General features: G+C 36.7%; 1 protein-coding gene across 2 annotated transcripts; it reads right to left on the reverse strand.

Annotated features, from left to right (window-relative positions):
• Positions 1-552: 552 nt before the first annotated feature.
• Positions 553-17,076, reverse strand: tapt1b (transmembrane anterior posterior transformation 1b). 2 transcript variants are annotated; one of them, XM_055205390.2, is made up of 15 exons: positions 16,851-17,076; positions 13,815-13,945; positions 12,796-12,914; positions 11,633-11,665; positions 10,209-10,371; positions 8,779-8,914; positions 7,968-8,065; positions 7,660-7,729; positions 7,465-7,545; positions 7,271-7,380; positions 5,376-5,435; positions 3,597-3,665; positions 3,341-3,417; positions 3,025-3,191; positions 553-2,817 (listed from the first exon to the last, which is right to left on the reverse strand). In XM_055205390.2, exons 1-15 carry the CDS (start codon positions 17,038-17,040, stop codon positions 2,585-2,587), a joined length of 1,737 nt encoding a protein of 578 aa, XP_055061365.2. In that variant the 5' UTR covers positions 17,041-17,076; the 3' UTR covers positions 553-2,584. The 2 variants fall into 2 exon arrangements, with proteins under 2 accessions (XP_055061365.2, XP_055061366.1); XM_055205391.2 differs by lacking the exon at positions 11,633-11,665.
• Positions 17,077-17,226: the final 150 nt, after the last annotated feature.

Below are 17,226 nucleotides of genomic sequence, written 5' to 3' on the forward strand. Positions count from 1 at the left end.
CCGAGGTAGCAGCGGAGTTTTGCGTGTGTGTTTGATGCGCTGGATTTCGTTGAAAAGTCCCAACCGGGTCATGAGTTGCATGCGGTAAGTAAGACTCTGTCTTATGTTGGAAATAGGCACGTGCATACTATATAAATGACACGAACATGTAGTGAATCATAAGATAAACAGTGTTGTATAGTGTTGCATGACTCATACTCGCTCCACCCGTGGTAGTAACTCCTCCTTCTTCATTTTTCGTACGTTATCGGAATCGGTAAAGCTAATCTTTCTTTTATAAATCTGATTAAACTAAAGACGCTTCAGAGATATAAAGGATGTAATACTACTCTATAGGTACTCCAGATTAATATGAGAAATGCAGAAACAGCGCGTGTTATGTGAGCTTTAAACTGTGAACCTTGGCCCTTGAGTGAAACTTAACATGTATTTGATATGGCTGTATATCTTAAGTTCTTATAAAAGCTTTCACATTAAAAAATACCTTTTTAGGCACCGATACCATGGCAACAAACTCTATAACGGCATTCACAGAAATATGATCAACAAAGATTATACAAAACAACAAAAAATTTATTTACACAATGCCCGATTCCTCTCCACAGATCTGTCTCTGAAACATCCCATGTAAGGGATATAACATCGTCATTCCTTCTCAGTTTCTACAGAAAACATGAATTTGTAAAAACCTTTGATGCTCAGAAGTAATGAACACACAGTGATAACAGACTAATACGACAACAGTCATAGGGGAGAAAAAACAATCTCACAAGTTGAAAATAATATGCATTGATGTCACTATACCAAAATATACAGATTTGAGTATGAATTGGTTTGTACATTATGGAAATTTTGAGCAAAAATAATTTTTTTGTGCTGATCTATAACTAGTTCAAACTAATCACAGAAAAACACCCTTTAATGGATAAACTGTGATTGAATGTCACAGCTTCCTGTTGAAAAGGCTTTGTAACAACAGAATCCAGTTAATAAAAACATTCAATCATTTATGGCAAAAAATGCACTGAAATAAATTGTAAAAATTGGTGAATAAACATTAAATTCTGAAACCCAGCACTAATACATGATATGCCCTTATAACATCAAAAGAAAATGATTTTTATAACAGTGTGGTCTGTTAATTTATAACATTGTGTAAAGAGATACAATCTATGAAAATTGAATTCATACACTCAAAAATGGATCCTGTGACACAAAAGATATTGGGAAAAGTTTATATATTTTCAGTTTAGCTTTGGTCAAGATTTTGACATGCTGGAATGTTGTTAATAGTGTTTAGCATCTGCTCTCAACACTAGCACCAAGGTATTATTTTTCATTAGATATGCTAGACTTGGTACATCCGTGAAGGGCCGCAACCACAATAGACATGAGGTGGACATGCCCACCCCAATAATCAGAAATTTTGATATTTTTAATATACATAAATATAGCCCTGAATGTTTTGTTCCCCCCCAATGTGCAAGATGCAATTTTGGTCTTGCATCCGTGTAACACATTAAGAACCTTGGGTAAAAATTCTGTGACTCACAGCAAATTGGGGCAAATGCAATAATTTGGATTGTCTGGATATGGGACTGATTTATGTTAAACACCTGACACCTACTGTACATATCATAAATAGAGAACTCTAAATGAAAAAATAATTTAATAATCAATTAGGTTTTAGCTGGAAAACTATGGAACTACCATGTTATGATTCTGGACCTTATTTAGTTTTGTTTCCATGCAACTAGCTTGCATAGATACGTGCATCCTTCATATGCAAATAAACATAAAATGTGCTCATAAACCATATTCCGAATCTTAAGGTGTAAATAGATGGGCATGTCACACTTACAATGGTCTTTAAAGCATTACACAAAATAATAATGGAAAATTATAACCTTCTGAAAACCTGCCTTCAAACAGTGCTCTTAAATAAATTAAAAAAGAAAAAATTGAAAGCGTATTTAAGCCTTTGTTATTAGTATAATTAGCAAGGGATAATTAATGGCCACAACATCTGGAATCATAAAGACATTTCAAATTGGAATAAGTATCATAATGTTGAAGGTATAAGACAGAAATTGTAAATGAATGGAAAAAGTCTTCTCCACTCCAGCTTTGACCTTCGTCTCTGACCTGCAGATAAATTTGTCACACATATCTGAATCCTCAAAAATGTCATCTATGTTTTCACTTATGAATTGAATCTTCAGACTAGTAGCTGAATATAACGTTATAATACAATCTCTCTCATTTTCTTCATTCGAGACCCTTATGACAGGAATACACGATGGCCACTGGACCAAGATCTCCTCCCCTGTCCATAGGTGACCCAAGCTGGTGATGTCAAACATCTTCAGAGCATGAAAACTTGGTGTTGCTGTGATTCTTTGTGTATGAGTGTGTTTGATTCGAAGTCTTAAATAAATTAGATGTACACTTAATAAATATCCCGTAGTTTCTCGCTGCCCAATTCTGAATAGCTTAGGTTCAAAGAAAAAACCAACTGGCAGAGAGGGCGGGCATTTCAGTGCATACCTGGAATCACTCTCGAACTCGAGGGTGTGTGTTCATGTCAGTCGATACGGTTACCACAGATAGTGAAGCGATCGATCTCCAACAAGTCTTTTTTGGGAGCTCTGTGTGCCAGTTCAGATTCATCCTGATTGAGGCTTTTTTCTTCTGATTCATCTGGTGTCGTGAGGAACTGATCTGATTCGCTGGTGGGGAGTTGAGGGGCGGGCCTTTCAATCTTGTGGGTGGGCTGAGTGGTTACTGATGAAGCCACGCCCTCCTCCATTGGCTCACCTTCAGAGGGGGTGTAAACAATTAGTTAAAGACAAGAAAACCGTACACAGGAAAGATTTTACAGTAAGACTGATTAGTTATGAGCTGATTAATATGATCTAAAGACAGAAGGGAGTAAAAGCATTATTGCAATGCATTATGTAAATGAATTATCTGGAATTGTAGTTTCTCTCCATTTTTAGGTTTGATTTTGTTTTGGTGTGTTACCTGGTGGTTCTTGTGTGTGTTTGGTTCGATGTGCCCTGCTGGAAGCTCTGCTGGGTGTAGCGGAAGGGGGGTTCTGAAATAACTTCTCCTCCATGTTTGCCTCTTTCACATACATACAGGATTTTCCCAGCAACACAATACTATTCAGCACCTTTAGAGTGATCATACTGAATAAACACACACAGATACCGGGTCAGTACAACAGTCTGATTATATATATATATATATGTATTTATTACATTAATATCAACAATGTAAGAAAGTACAACGTTAAATGAAAATATCATAACATTATTTTAAAAAAATGACATCATACCCCAGATAAAACAGCACCACACACACAATAGACAGAGAGCCTTGGATCTTCACAGAACTGGTCACCACCCGGATCAACTGTCAATCACATACAGTATTACTCATGCATTACTGTGTAATGCCATGTTACAACACATCACAGTTCCTTTAAAAGTATTAGGGTTTCTTGGAGAGGGTTAACAGGGCAACAGACTACTTTATACCAAGCGACAGATTTAAAAATGTGATTCATGCAGAATAAGAATGTGGAAAGTTACCAGGAGAGCAAGAGGAAGAGGAATAAAGCCCATTCTCCTCGACACACTGTCACTGTAGTCTGTGTATGCCTATAATAAAACACACACACACACACACACACACACACACACACACACATCTCTGAGTGATCAGTCTATCTGAATAAATAACCTGGACAAAATAACAACAATAAATATGACAATTAAGGTAAGGCAGAGAGAGCGTTTAATCAATTCCTGCTTTTGTATTAAAATAGCCCAACAAATCTGAGATACGATTCGGTAAACTAATGTATGTTTGCTAAACAGCTTTAAATGTCTCATACTGCTCTACCTTCATATACAGTGAGGAAAACAAGTATTTGAACACCCCGCTATTTCGCAAGTCTCCCACTGTGAGAGACAAAATTAAAAAAAAATCCAGAAATCACAATATATATATTTTTAACTATTTATTTGTATGATACAGCTGCAAATAAGTATTTGAACACCTGTCTTGACCCTCAAAGACCTGTTAGTCTTCCTTTAAAAGGTCTACCTCCACTCCGTTTATTATCCTAAATTAGATGCACCTGTTTGAGGTCATTAGCTGCATAAAGACACCTGTCCACCCCATACAACAAGTAAGAATCCAACTACTGACATGGCCATGGCCAAGACCAAAGAGCGACCAAAGACACTAGAGACAAAATTGTACAGCTCCACAAGGCTGGAAAGGGCTACGGGGAAATTGCCAAGCAGCTAAACATGACTGTCAATCTCCCTCGGACTGGGGCTCCATGCAAGATCTCACCTCGTGGGGTCTCAATGTTCCTAAGAAAGATGAGAAATCAGTCCAGAACTACACTGGAGAAGCTGGTCAATGACCTGAAAAGAGCTGGGACCACCATTTCTAATGTTACTGTTGGTAATACACTAAGACGTAATGGTTTAAAATCATGCATGGCATGGAAGGTTCCCCTGCTTAAACCAGCACATGTCCAGGCCCATCTTAAGTTTGCCAATGACCATTTGGATGATCCAGAGGAGTCATGGGAGAAAGTCAAGTGGTCATATGAGACCAAAATAGAACTTTTGGTCGTAACTCCACTAAACGTTTTTGGAGGAAGAAGAATGATGAGTACCATCCCAAGAACACCATCCCTACTGTGAAGCATGGGGGTGGTAGCATCATGCTTTTGGGGTGTTTTTCTGCACATGGGACAGGGCGACTGCACTGTATTAAGGAAAGGATGACCGGGGCAAGATTTTGGGGAACAACCAACAACCTCCTCTCATTTGGAGCATTGATGATGGGTCAAGGCTGGGTCTTCCAACATGACAATGATCCAAAGCACACAGCCAGGATAAACAAAGGAGTGGCTCTTTCAGAAGCATATCAAGGTTCTGGCGTGGCCTAGCCAGTCTCCAGGCCTAAACCAAATAGAGAATCTTTGGAGGGAGATAAAACTCTGTGTTTCTCAGCAACAGGCCAGAAACCTGACCGATCTAGAGAAGTTCTGTGTGTAGGAGTTGGCCAAAATCCCTCCTGCAGTGTGCGCAAACCTGGTGAAAAACTACAGGAAATGTTTGACCTCTGTAATTGCAAACAAAGGCTACTGTACCAAATATTAATTTGGGATTTCTGGATTTTTTATTTAGATTATGTCTCTCACAGTGGACATGCACCTACGATGACAATTTCAGACCCCTCCATGTTTCTAAGTGGAGAACTTGCAAAATAGCAGGGTGTTCAAATACCCATCCTCCTCACTGCAGGTGGCCAAGTGGACTGATATAAAATGACTCTGATGCACTTACATTTTTCTGTCTACTGCTGACCAAATCAAAGGCTAGACTTGCTCTGTATTCACTGTAGACCTGCAAAACAAACACACACACAATCACAATAAAAGCATCAACATCTGTACACACTACCAGTTAGACATTTGGACACACTCGCCTAGGTTTATTTCTCATGATTTAAAAACTTAATCCGAAGACTGACAAGCTGACAAATATACACTGCTTGAGAGGGTTTTTTTACTGTCCAGTGTTACATAAACGCACTCTTTATAAAACACTGAGAACACACTCACAAATATCCTTAATAATAATAATAATAATAATAATTATTATTATTACTATTATTATTATAATAATGCATTTTATTTATAAAGCACTATACATTTTAAAGAAAATAAAAGTGATTTGTGCAAAATAGTCTTTAAATATAATAGAGTACAATAAATGCCAATGATAAGTAAGAGGAAAGCTAGTGCAAAGGTGAAAGAAGTACGTGTGTGTTAGTGCATGCTGTGACACTAATCTTCCTGGCTAAAGTAAGCAGATCTCAGTTTCTAATCCCTGTCAGTAACTTCACTGCACTCACCTTGCTGCTTTTTATATCTTTCTACTCCTATTACCCAATCACTACAACACCCTTTACCCGTCAACTGTGTTGAGTATTCAATTCCTGTATATTTACTGTAAATACTTGATAAAAAAAAGTACACTTCAAGATCAGTTTTTCTTGCTAAATTTAAACCTATGAATAATGCCAGAGGACATTTAAGGAGGACAATTGTTTCTTGCAATTGATATTGCTGTATATTTTGTAAACCTTTTTCTATATTATGTCTATACTGCCTGTACCTTTATGCATTTACTGTATAGCTGCTTTGCAACAGTACAAGATTGTAAAAAGTGCCATAAAAATACATTTGAATTAAATTTGAAAGATTAGTCCTACATGCACACAGTTACACAACCCTACTCCTATCTCTCCTTCTTCACTTATGATGCATTCAAGTCTGCACCCATTTAAATGCATTAATGCCACATTATTTGTACTTCCACTCCAATTCCACCAAGCCATGTTGTTGTTGTTTCCATTTTAACTGTGACTGATGGTATGGTAAGGCACTTCTATCCAGAGAAACACACTGAATTCAAGGTGCAGGCAACACAAGAAATGAAGTTTGTGCATTCGCTGGTAATCAAACCCATGATCTTGGTGTTGCTACCTCCTTGGTTTTGAGGTAAGTAGATGTGTATCGCCACAGTACAATCAGTAAAATTGGAGCTCTGTACAAACAAAAGACTTGAACCAATCCAATTGCTAAAGAGAGCTCATTCCATCTTCTGTCTCTGGCAAACAAGTGCTGATAAATTTGGGTCAGTGGAGCAGTGCTGATTCACACCCCCTGCTTCCAAAGAAAACCTGTCTTTCTATGAAAAGACTTCTCTTGACTTTGTCCATTTCAACAATAAAGAACAGCCCAGAATCTGCATGATGGAAACCGGTTAAATTAGGTCGAGACCTAATCTTTAGGTCACTCACTTGTGACATCTTGTTTATTTTAGGTAAAGGTAGATACAAAGTAAACAGTGTATTGAAATTTGAAAACAAAATTTGAACAAACGTTGGCTAACAATGAAAAAGCTTCCTTAAGCTTTTAAACAGTTCTGTTCTAAAGGTTAAGTAATTGATTACTTAATTAATTTTTTTCTTATTTGAACTAGGGTTGCCAGATCCAGAGTAGTCTCCTCTTTGTTGATGCGTTACTATAGCTATGTATTTTAAACTGAAAAGGTATGCATTTTATTTTATTTTATTTTATTTTATTGCAGACTTTGATTAAAATCTTGGCATGGCCAATAATATTAGTACAGTGCATACAACAATAATTTGGGATCATCCAGCATGCACTCACATCTGCTGTGATGTCATTAAACTTGGTGATGAAGGCATGTTTGACAACATCCACCGCGATCTCTGAGGCGATGACCATGCACACGTCCGGAAACAACACCCACAGATGATCTACGAGCATAAATCAATGATTAATACACACAAAAAAACGTAAACATAAAAGCCCGTACTGATTAGTTTTATGTTAACTGGTACCTGGATTCCAGGAGAACTGCTCCATGTTTCTAAGACAGACAATCAGTAGGAGGGTGTAGTTTGTAAATCTTTCTTTAATGTCTACAATAACAGATAGAAAGAAAAATTGGGTTAATTTATCAGTGAGTCGAGATTGAAGTGGACATACTGTTATTAACTGTTGTTAGCATAAAAGTTAAGCATACTGAAACTTACCACTATTGGACATCTGAAAGAGGTTGTTTTTCTCAAATTTTTTGAATACGCTTCCTTTGATCTCAACGAACTTTAAAGAGAGAAACACATATTTCAAGACCGATTCTATAAAGTTGGCATGCATGAAGGTAGGAACAGTTGTGCACTGCAGTATGTAGGATATAAAAGCTAAGGTCACTGACATGCTAATTGTGCTGCGTGTGTGTGTGTGTGTGTGTGTGTGTGTGTGTGTGTGTGTGTGTGTGTGTGTGTGTGTGTGTGTGTGTGTGTGTGTGTGTGTGTGTGTGTGTGTGTGTGTGTGTACTCACATTATTAGACATCATGATAGTGAGCAGTGACTTGTTGTGCGAGTTGAAAGCCACGTTTAATGTGGTAGCCTGGACCATGATCAAAATGGCATGCAGAACTGTATTATCAATGAAGGAAAACTATAATCTGTGATTGATAATGCCAAAGATGAAACACCGGTCTATTTAAAACACTATTTTTATATAAAACATTTAAAGGTGCAGTGTGTAATTTTTTGAAAGATCTCTTGACCGAAATGCAAAATAATATACAAAACTATATTATCAGGGGTGTATAAAGATCTTTCATAATGAAGCGTTATGTGTTTATTACCTTAGAATGAGACGTTTTTATCTACATACACGGAGGGTCCCCTTACATGGAAGTCGCCATTTTGTGCAGCCATTTTTCTACTGAAGCCCTTAACGGACAAACTTTTTTACTAAGTTGTCTCTAATGATGACATGTTTGACCGGTGTCGGCTACCGTAGCTTCTCTTATGTGTTTCAAAAGAAAGGGGTGAGCAGTGGACTCATTCGCAACCTCAACACTAGATGCCACTAAAATTGACACACTGCACCTTTAATACAGTTGCAATTGTTTTAAAATACTATTAACTTACTTAAAGTTGTTTCTGGATATAGAAATAAATATTAAAAAAATATAAAAACTGGATATAAAACTATAAACAATGACAAATTTTATGTCTGTTAGTTACCGTCCTCAAATCTGATTGGGTTTACTTACAAGGTTCAACCTGGTTTGTCTCACTCGCTCTGTCACCTAAATATAACCGGTTTGCACTCCATACAACACAGGTGTAAAGGATACAGACATAGAGAACAGCCATAAAGAAATGTGGGATCACTCCTATATGTGCTCTTTTTCTCTCTTTAGGTTCTGTGGCAGTCCAGTACAAAGCATCCAGAATATCCTGACCAAAAGAAGAAAACAACCGATCCGCCACCTAGAGGTGAAAGAGAGATAAAATGTGTTCATTCACATGCTTTTATTATTTACAGCAATTAAGCTTCACAAGCTATCAGGACTATTGTTAATAAAGTTTCCAGTTGGGAAGTCGTACATAAATGCCTTTCAAGACATAATTACAACTTTCAATCTGGTAAAAAAAACAAATTCAGTAGTAAATGGTAGAAGTACATCTACCCTGCATGTGTAATAATTCATTCTTTTTTAAATTTTTTAATCTATTGCAGTTAATATCCTTTTTTTTTCACTCTAGTTTCTGCCCCAATCAGCATTTCTTGTGTAATGGTTATACCTTAATTTTGCGATTTCTATAGCATTGTGTCTTTCTCATGGGTATTAAATAATGATAAAATGATAAAATAAATCATCCATAATTATGCACACCTGAAGATAAGGTGCGTTTCACCTCCAGCCATCATTACCAATAATATATGTGACCCTGGACCACAAAACCAGTCATAAGTCGCACAGGTATATTTGTAAAAAAAAAAAAAAGAAGTACATTCCATGGGTCAAAATTGTTGATTTTTCTTTTATGTCAAAAATCATTATATTATATTTATGTTCCATGAAGACATTTTGAAAATTTCCTACCATATATATCAAAACTTTATTTGTGTGAGTGAATGCGGCACAATTGGCCAGAAACTCGCCTAGTACAACTTGCTCTCGTTGCTAACTGCTCTTTAGGGATTTCCCATTCAAGTTTGTTTTTTATGTATTCCCATTCAGTCTACAAGGTCAAAAAAGAGGTAGGCCAGTAAAGAGTGCTAAAACAAACCTTTTCTTTAGTAATATGCGTTGCTTAAAACTTCATTTTGACTTTGGACTTTAAATGCAATTTTCTACATATATTTTGTTTTATTACCATCAGATTCCAGATTTTTAAATCGTTGTATCTCAGCCAAATATTGTCCTATCCAAAAAACCATACATCAATAGAAAGCATATTAATTTAGCTTTTGGATGATGTATAAATCTCAATTTCAAAAAATTGACCTTTACGACAGGTTTTGTGTTCCAGGGTCACATGTGACTTATAAATGATTAATGGTAGTTAATAAGATTGTTGTGGCTTGGAATTGCTAAAATGTGTGTGGAAAAACATGTGATCAAAATATTAACTTGCATAAAAATAATGCATGCAGTATATGTTACGTTATATTATGTAAAACAATATTATATTACCGAAGCTAACCAAGAACGTGAAGTCTTCTTAATTAAGACTTAAGTGGGAAATAGTACAGTAACACATAAATGCAAATGCATACCTCCAACATGTTATAGATGATGTAGAGTTTGATGACAGACTGACCCCGGATCAGGTGGTACATCATGGCATAATCGACGTAATGCATCATGAAGTAACACAGAATCATGATGAAACCCTTGAGAACATCACATACCTGAGCAGGCTGCAAGATACGAGATCCACTGCACACACAAAACATTTTCGGGTTAAACTGACTTTGTAGACATCTGGGTAACCAAGTATCAGCTGATAAAGACAAAGCAATTCTTTTGCTGACCACCTACTCGACACACAGCCACCGGGTTAGTGATTTTGAGTCACACACAGTGATGCATGCATCATGCGCTAAGTGAAACCCAGTCATTTAAACAGATATATCTGTGTTCATCGCAGAGTCCATATTCTGCACAGCTGGCCCTCTTGTTAAAAAGCTCAGAAGCTTTCCCCTTGGGTTTGATATCATTTAATAATGATAAAAATGTATCCTTTCTCAATACACAGATGCTGGGTACGATTTGAGTCTGTGGCAGTACATGCTGAATAAGATTAAGTAGCTTTGCTTTATCGTTAAAACAGTAAGTTCTATAAAGTGTGTGTGGGTGCATTATGACTACAATTCAGACATACTGCATCCGTCATTTTTATTGTCATGTGACTCAAAAGAATAGAATTCTGGATGGATTGTATGCATTGTATGTTTAATTTTATCACTGTGTAATACCTTTTGGTATTATAATAATTATAACTGACTTTAAATATTGTAAATAAAACTATGCAGAAAAATGATTTAAAGGAAAACACCACCATTTTTCAATATTTTACTATTGTTCTTACCTCAACTTAGATGAATTATTACATACCTATCTTTTGTCAATGCGTGCACTTAATCTTTGTACAGCGCATCTTGAATGTGTTAGCATTTAGCCTAGCCCTATTCAAAAGTTTTATTTTGTGTCTTTAAATAGAGAAAACATGGAAGTGTTTGGTGGCTTCTAAATTCATCCCTGTTTGGAGCCATAGGAATGAATGGGGCTAGGCTAAATGCTAACACATTCAAGGCGCGCTTGTACAACGCTTAAGTGCACGCATTGAAAAAAACTAGGTATGTATTAAAGATAGGTATTATGTATGTCTAAGCTGAGGTAAGAATATAGTAAAATATTGAAAAACTGATATTTCCCATTAAAGCTCCAGCCATTTTGGATGTATTAACCCTTTAACAACACTGCCATCATGTGGCTGATCATGGAAGCATATTCTAAATACTAAATTTTCTCAGATGTTTTTAGTAGTTCGAGTGAAATCCAAGCACAAGGGCACAAGATTAGATGCCTACTACTGCAGCCTGTATGATAAGAATACTAAACATAAGTGTGCTTCAAAAGCTATGTGTATATGTAGACTATGCGTTTAAAGCAGATGCAGTCATTTTATTCTGCATACCTGCTCTTTTCGCAGTAGGGGCATATACTAGCCCTGCAGGCAAAAGAATAAACAGTGAACACCAGCTACATATATATGTTTTTCTCTGTATGTGTGATGACAGTAAAAGAAGAATGTGGACACCTCAGCAATTTAAGCCTGTTTAACTATCAGAATAAAAACAAATAATCTGTTACCTGACATGTGTGTGCGTGCGTGTGTGTACACCTGGTAATTATCATGTTGTGGGGAGATAGGAATACCAGTACATTTTTGACCTTGTGGGGACATTTTGAGGTCCCCATGAGGAAACAAACTTATAAATTAAACAGAATGATGTTTATTGAAAATCTAAAGTAGCAGAAAGTTTTCTGTGATGATTGGGGTTAGGGTTTGGGTTAAGGGAAGGGAATACAGGGTTCCCACACCTTAGTTAACTTCAAATTCAAGGACCTTTCCAGGATTTCCAGGTCCAATATCCTCAAATTCAAGGACTATATGTGGGGACACATTTCAAGTGAGAGCAAGGTTACATTGTGTTACCTTTTAACATACATTGTTACAGTTCCTTTTGAGGGACTTGAGGAATTTGCGCTGCGTCACTGCGGTGACAATTTGGTGACGCCTCCAAGGGTAAGTGCGTCTGAATGTGTATATCAAACTCAACCAATGGTGAGGCTCAATGACAAAGACAGGGTGACGTGGGAGCCAGGAAGTATGGCAAGGGAGACGCAGCGTCTCGTTCCCTTCTCAAAGAACAACAGTTACATACGTAACCCGAGACGTTTTCATGTGTCAAACACAACTATATGCAAAAAAGCATTTTGGTATGAATCAACATTCCCAGACAGAAGATATAAACATTTAAAGTGAACAGTTTAGCACTTGTGCTTTAAAAAGTCTAGAATTTTTATGATATTCTACACTACACAGAGAATAATATGGATTTTTTTCAGACAACTTCTTGCATAAAATAGATTCAAGCACCTGTATCTATGTATGTATATTTTCAAAAACTTCCCAGGGCCTTGAATTTTTCCCCCCAGATTCACAAACTTTTAAGGATTTCAAGGACCCGGGGGAACCCTGGGAATAGAATATTCCCTTTCTGCAGTATAAAAACCATTACGTCTATGGAACGTCCCCACAAAACATGGAAACCTGCGTGCGTGTGTGTGTGTTACCTGAGGCCGCAACAGGGCAGCGTCAGCAGTCTGATCAGAGCTAACAATACTCTGAGAGGCAGCAGTGTGAACACATACAGAAACACATCCAGACAAAGGAAAAACCCAAAGATCATCAGCTATAGTGAGAGAGACAAAGAGAGAAATGGTAAACAAGTTGGCATCATCTTTCAATCTCTTTTCAGTAAAACACAAACACAGCAAGTGAGCTACGATACAGACCAATCAGAATAAAGCATTCAACAGCCCCATGGGATAAGTTCATATAATTTCTTCTAACAGCGTTACCTAATTTATCATAGGAGTTATTACTTATTTATTTGCTGAATAAATAAATCTGTTAGTGTTGTCACTTAAATAACAGGTTCAAGTGTTTTAAAATACTTCAAGTAATGTTCTACAATACATATAATGAAAAATTATTCACTAAGCTTTGATTTAATATGCTTACAAGTCGAGGATTTATACTGTGCTGTTGGTTCTCAACTGATTTTGCTTCAGGAATCAAACAATCTTGAAATTAATTTGACTATGTTATCTTTGTTTGTTTGTTTTTTTAAACGTCTCTTGAATTTTCATGGTTGCTCTCAACAGTCAATATTTACAGTACAAAGCACACTGAAGTCAGCACAAATCATGTTCATCTCTGTTAGTAAACCCTTTCAAACTCTTTTGTGTGATTTAGTTAGCATTATTAATGAAGATTATGGTACAGCAACCAACTTGTATTCCATGTGCCTAATGTGGATTCCACTACAGTACAGTACTGCAGTAGTTCTTTTCAAAACTTGTTAATTTTTTATGTTCCTACCCTAACTATGTGAAATTATATGGTTTGTTTATTTGAATGATTCATTTATCGCATTTTGCACTGTCAGAATAAACCAGCAACCTGATTTTGAGAACCAATAAATGATACTGTACTTTCCATAACTGGTTAAGGTACAAAGGTTTCCACGCATTTTCTTCAGGTGACAAAAAATAGATGTGTGCTCTGCATGTGGCTGTGCATTTGGTACCTTCTCCAGTTCTTTGGGAATACGCAGGCAGGTATAGACTCTCTCTCTCCGCTCTGTGTATTTGGCCTCATTGTGTTCCAAAAAATATCCTCTTGTCAGCTCAGCACTGATAAACCTCACTAGCGAGAGATCTGCATAAACGCACAAACAAATACACACACATGTGAAAGTGTTGGCCAATGCATTTAGCACAACTGCTCTTATGCAGAAGTATTAGAGAAGTATTGACTTTATCTCAATAGAGATTGACTTTCTACATAGAACAGCACTATATATGTTAGTCTTTCAAGCAATCTCGCCACAAAGTTATTTTGTTAATTTATATAAAGTTAAATTGTAACTTTTTCTGTGCATGAAGTTTGAATATCACAGCAGAACAAGATTCCTTATTTGACTAGAGAGAACTGTTTGCATAGTTGTGGTTTAATGGTAACATTCTGGTGGTAACACTTCATTAGATAAAAAGCTCTATTTTATCAGAACAGAACTTCAGACCTGCGTGAAGTTGGCCCCCCACCCAATATATGCTTAATCGTTCGTGCTACATTTGTGCCTTAAAATTTGTTTATGCTGCTTTGGTTTTTATAATATTTGATATTGAATTAAAGCGATGACGTCACAAGCGCATGCTTCAAGTTCACCCAAACTATTCTTGTTAGATTGTGCTTCATTTGTGCTTCATTTTTTTTATAGTGCAGCTTTGGGTTTTTAGATATTAAAGTAATAATTTTTAATAATAATATCCAAATATAAAAAAATATCCAAATTTACCACCATCCTTACTCGTGTAACAACTCATGTAACAGTCTTTAAATCGGGAAAACATGGAAGTGTTCAGTGGCTTCTAAATTCATCCCTGTTTGGATCCTAAGGAATAAATGGGGCTAAGATAAATTCTATCACATTCACGACGCGCTGTACAAAAATTAAGTGCACTTAAAAACTTAAAAAAATATGCATCTGATTTCTGATTCTTTTAATTATGTTCTAAAAGAAAGCTGTAAAAAACTTTAGAGGTGGAACGTGCATGACGAAGAGCAAGCATGCTTGAGCAGAATTTTTTAATCGCACCAACCTGAACGAAAACCTGCACCTATTTAGGGTGAATTTGGAGCACTTGGAGAAATTTCTAATATTTTAATATTGTAAAAAGCAGCACAAACTAAAATGTAACTATCAAAAACCAGCACAAACGAAGCATTAAAAAGCGAAACTACTTTGGGTGAATTCGGAGTCTGTTGGAGGGTTAAACAACCTAAGAATGACCAACAAATATTATTTTATAATTTAAAAAAAAACAAAGCTGCACAAACTACATTTTTTACAGCACAAACCAAGCACGATCAAACAAGAATAGTTTGGGTGAACTTGAAGCATGCGTGGGCGGGGGGGATGGGGTAGGGTGACATCATCAACCTAATTCAATGTCAAATTCAATGTCAATGTCAATTACAAACAGCAATGCAGCACAAACTAATTTTTTACCGGCACAAACCAGCAAAAAATGTTTAAGACTATTTTGGGTGAATTTGGAGCATGTGGGAGGATACCTGACCTCAGTATGACCTATAAATGTTCTTTTAACATTTCAAAAAAACAAAGCAGCACAAACAAAAGTTTTACAGCACAAACAAAGCACAAACAATCAAGACTATTTGAGGTAAATTTGGAGCATGTGGGGGAGCTAAGCGACCTCAGAATGACCAACAAATATTATTAAAAAATATCTAAAAAACAAAAGCTGCACAGATGAAATTTTTAACAGCACAAATCAGCACAATCAAACAAAAATACTAAAAACTGAGGCAGCACAAACAAAATTTTTACCGGCACAAACGTTTAAGACTATTCTGGGTGAATTTGGAGCATGTGGGGGGGGGGGTAAGTGACCTCGAAATGACCTATAAATGTTCTTTTACTATTTATAAACCAAACCAGCATAAGTGAAAATATTTACGGCACAAACGATTGAGCATATAACTTCACGCAGTTGGTCATGCAGGTTAAAGTACATGTTTATGTTGAGCCAAGCATAGATGTGGTTGTGGTATGATATGATTGTCCTTAAATGAACCACACACAGTGTGAACGTGTTCTGTGGCAGCAATAAATGTGCACAGGACTTCCTATTTTACCAGTACTAAAGAAGGAACTAGAGGTAAATAAACACAGTGAATGAGAAAACAAACAAAAGGGACATTAAGGGGACAAAAACAAAATGAGAAAGATAACCATTCCCACTCTGTGGATAAATAACTGTGAGCGTAACTAACATGTAACAACACTTAAGTAAAAAAATCAATAGGAATTGAATAACAAAGTGATTTACAGTGCATTGGTGTACATTACAGTGCAAAAGGTGTATATTTAAACTACATAATACACACAAATGTCATAGTTAAACTATGGTTACTACTGTAGTAAAACCATTGTTTATATTTGCAAGGATGGGGGTCATCACAGGAGTGATGAAGCTCATGTTTGGTCTTTATCACTAGTGAGAATCACAATTTGCATCAGCTGTCTAAATCGTAAAGTTAGTATTCAGTTTAAAGTTAGTCTCATTCTGTAAGCAGATAAATCTATCACGTGAGTCACACTTTATGTACCACGGTAGTATAAATAAATTTGGCGAGGCAATAAATGATCTTGTTGAGGTGATAAACGTGATGCTGCAGCCATTACAGGTTGACTTCTTGAGACCCTGCGCAGAACGATCAGCGTATTGCATCAAAATGTCGCGAGAGAGACATTTGAAAGCCGTGATTTCGAATGGCTCTCGCAGCATTTTGATGTCACTAGGCGATAGCTCTGCGCAGCCCATCACAAAGACGAAAACACTCACTGTGTAGATGCGATCAGCTGTGTGTGCGTAGCTACTAAACCTTGAAACGTTCAAGCTGAAGTTCAGAACTTGCCAGTAATGTCCAAACACGTACCGTCTAGATAGCTCAAAAGGTTTGAGACACACTGTATATGCATGCATCATGCATGTCTGCAACGTATAGAGCCGCTGTCTGTCACTCTTAACGTTACCTGACACAGTGCTCTTTCTTTCTTTACTTTTCGCATTTCTCTCGTAAAATCCCAGCGTTTCTGTAACGTCTGAAGCGCCGATGTGTTTCTTCGTCTTGTTGACACCGCCGACGAGATGTTTCTCTCTTTCCTTATCCTCGTTTTCTGTATCGTTTTCGTCTCCAAGCCCAGCCGCTACTGAGTCCGCCATCTTCCCCTCAGACACAACATTCACGCGTCACGGCATACGTCGCTACACACGCCCAAAGACTACAACTCCTATAATGCATTTAAAAACTAAAACTTAAGTAGAAACCAATTAAAAAATTAAAACGTTAAATGTAACAAATATGTAGATATAAATTTACTATAATTTGTAATAAACATACTTTTTAAT

This window comes from Misgurnus anguillicaudatus, chromosome 3 (genome assembly GCF_027580225.2).
Source record: "Misgurnus anguillicaudatus chromosome 3, ASM2758022v2, whole genome shotgun sequence".
NCBI classification, from domain to species: Eukaryota; Metazoa; Chordata; class Actinopteri; order Cypriniformes; family Cobitidae; genus Misgurnus; species Misgurnus anguillicaudatus.

Bases quoted from the DNA above. Each gene is read 5' to 3' on its own strand.
- tapt1b (XM_055205390.2), bottom strand. From the start codon at position 17,040: ATGGCGGACTCAGTAGCGGCTGGGCTTGGAGACGAAAACGATACAGAA. The intron at 13,946-16,850 runs GTAACGTTAAGA...GCGTTTATGCAG, and splicing joins AAGAAAGAGCACTGTGTCAG to ATCTCTCGCTAGTGAGGTTT. The intron at 10,372-11,632 runs GTATGCAGAATA...TTGTGTGTGCAG, and splicing joins CCCTACTGCGAAAAGAGCAG to TGGATCTCGTATCTTGCAGC.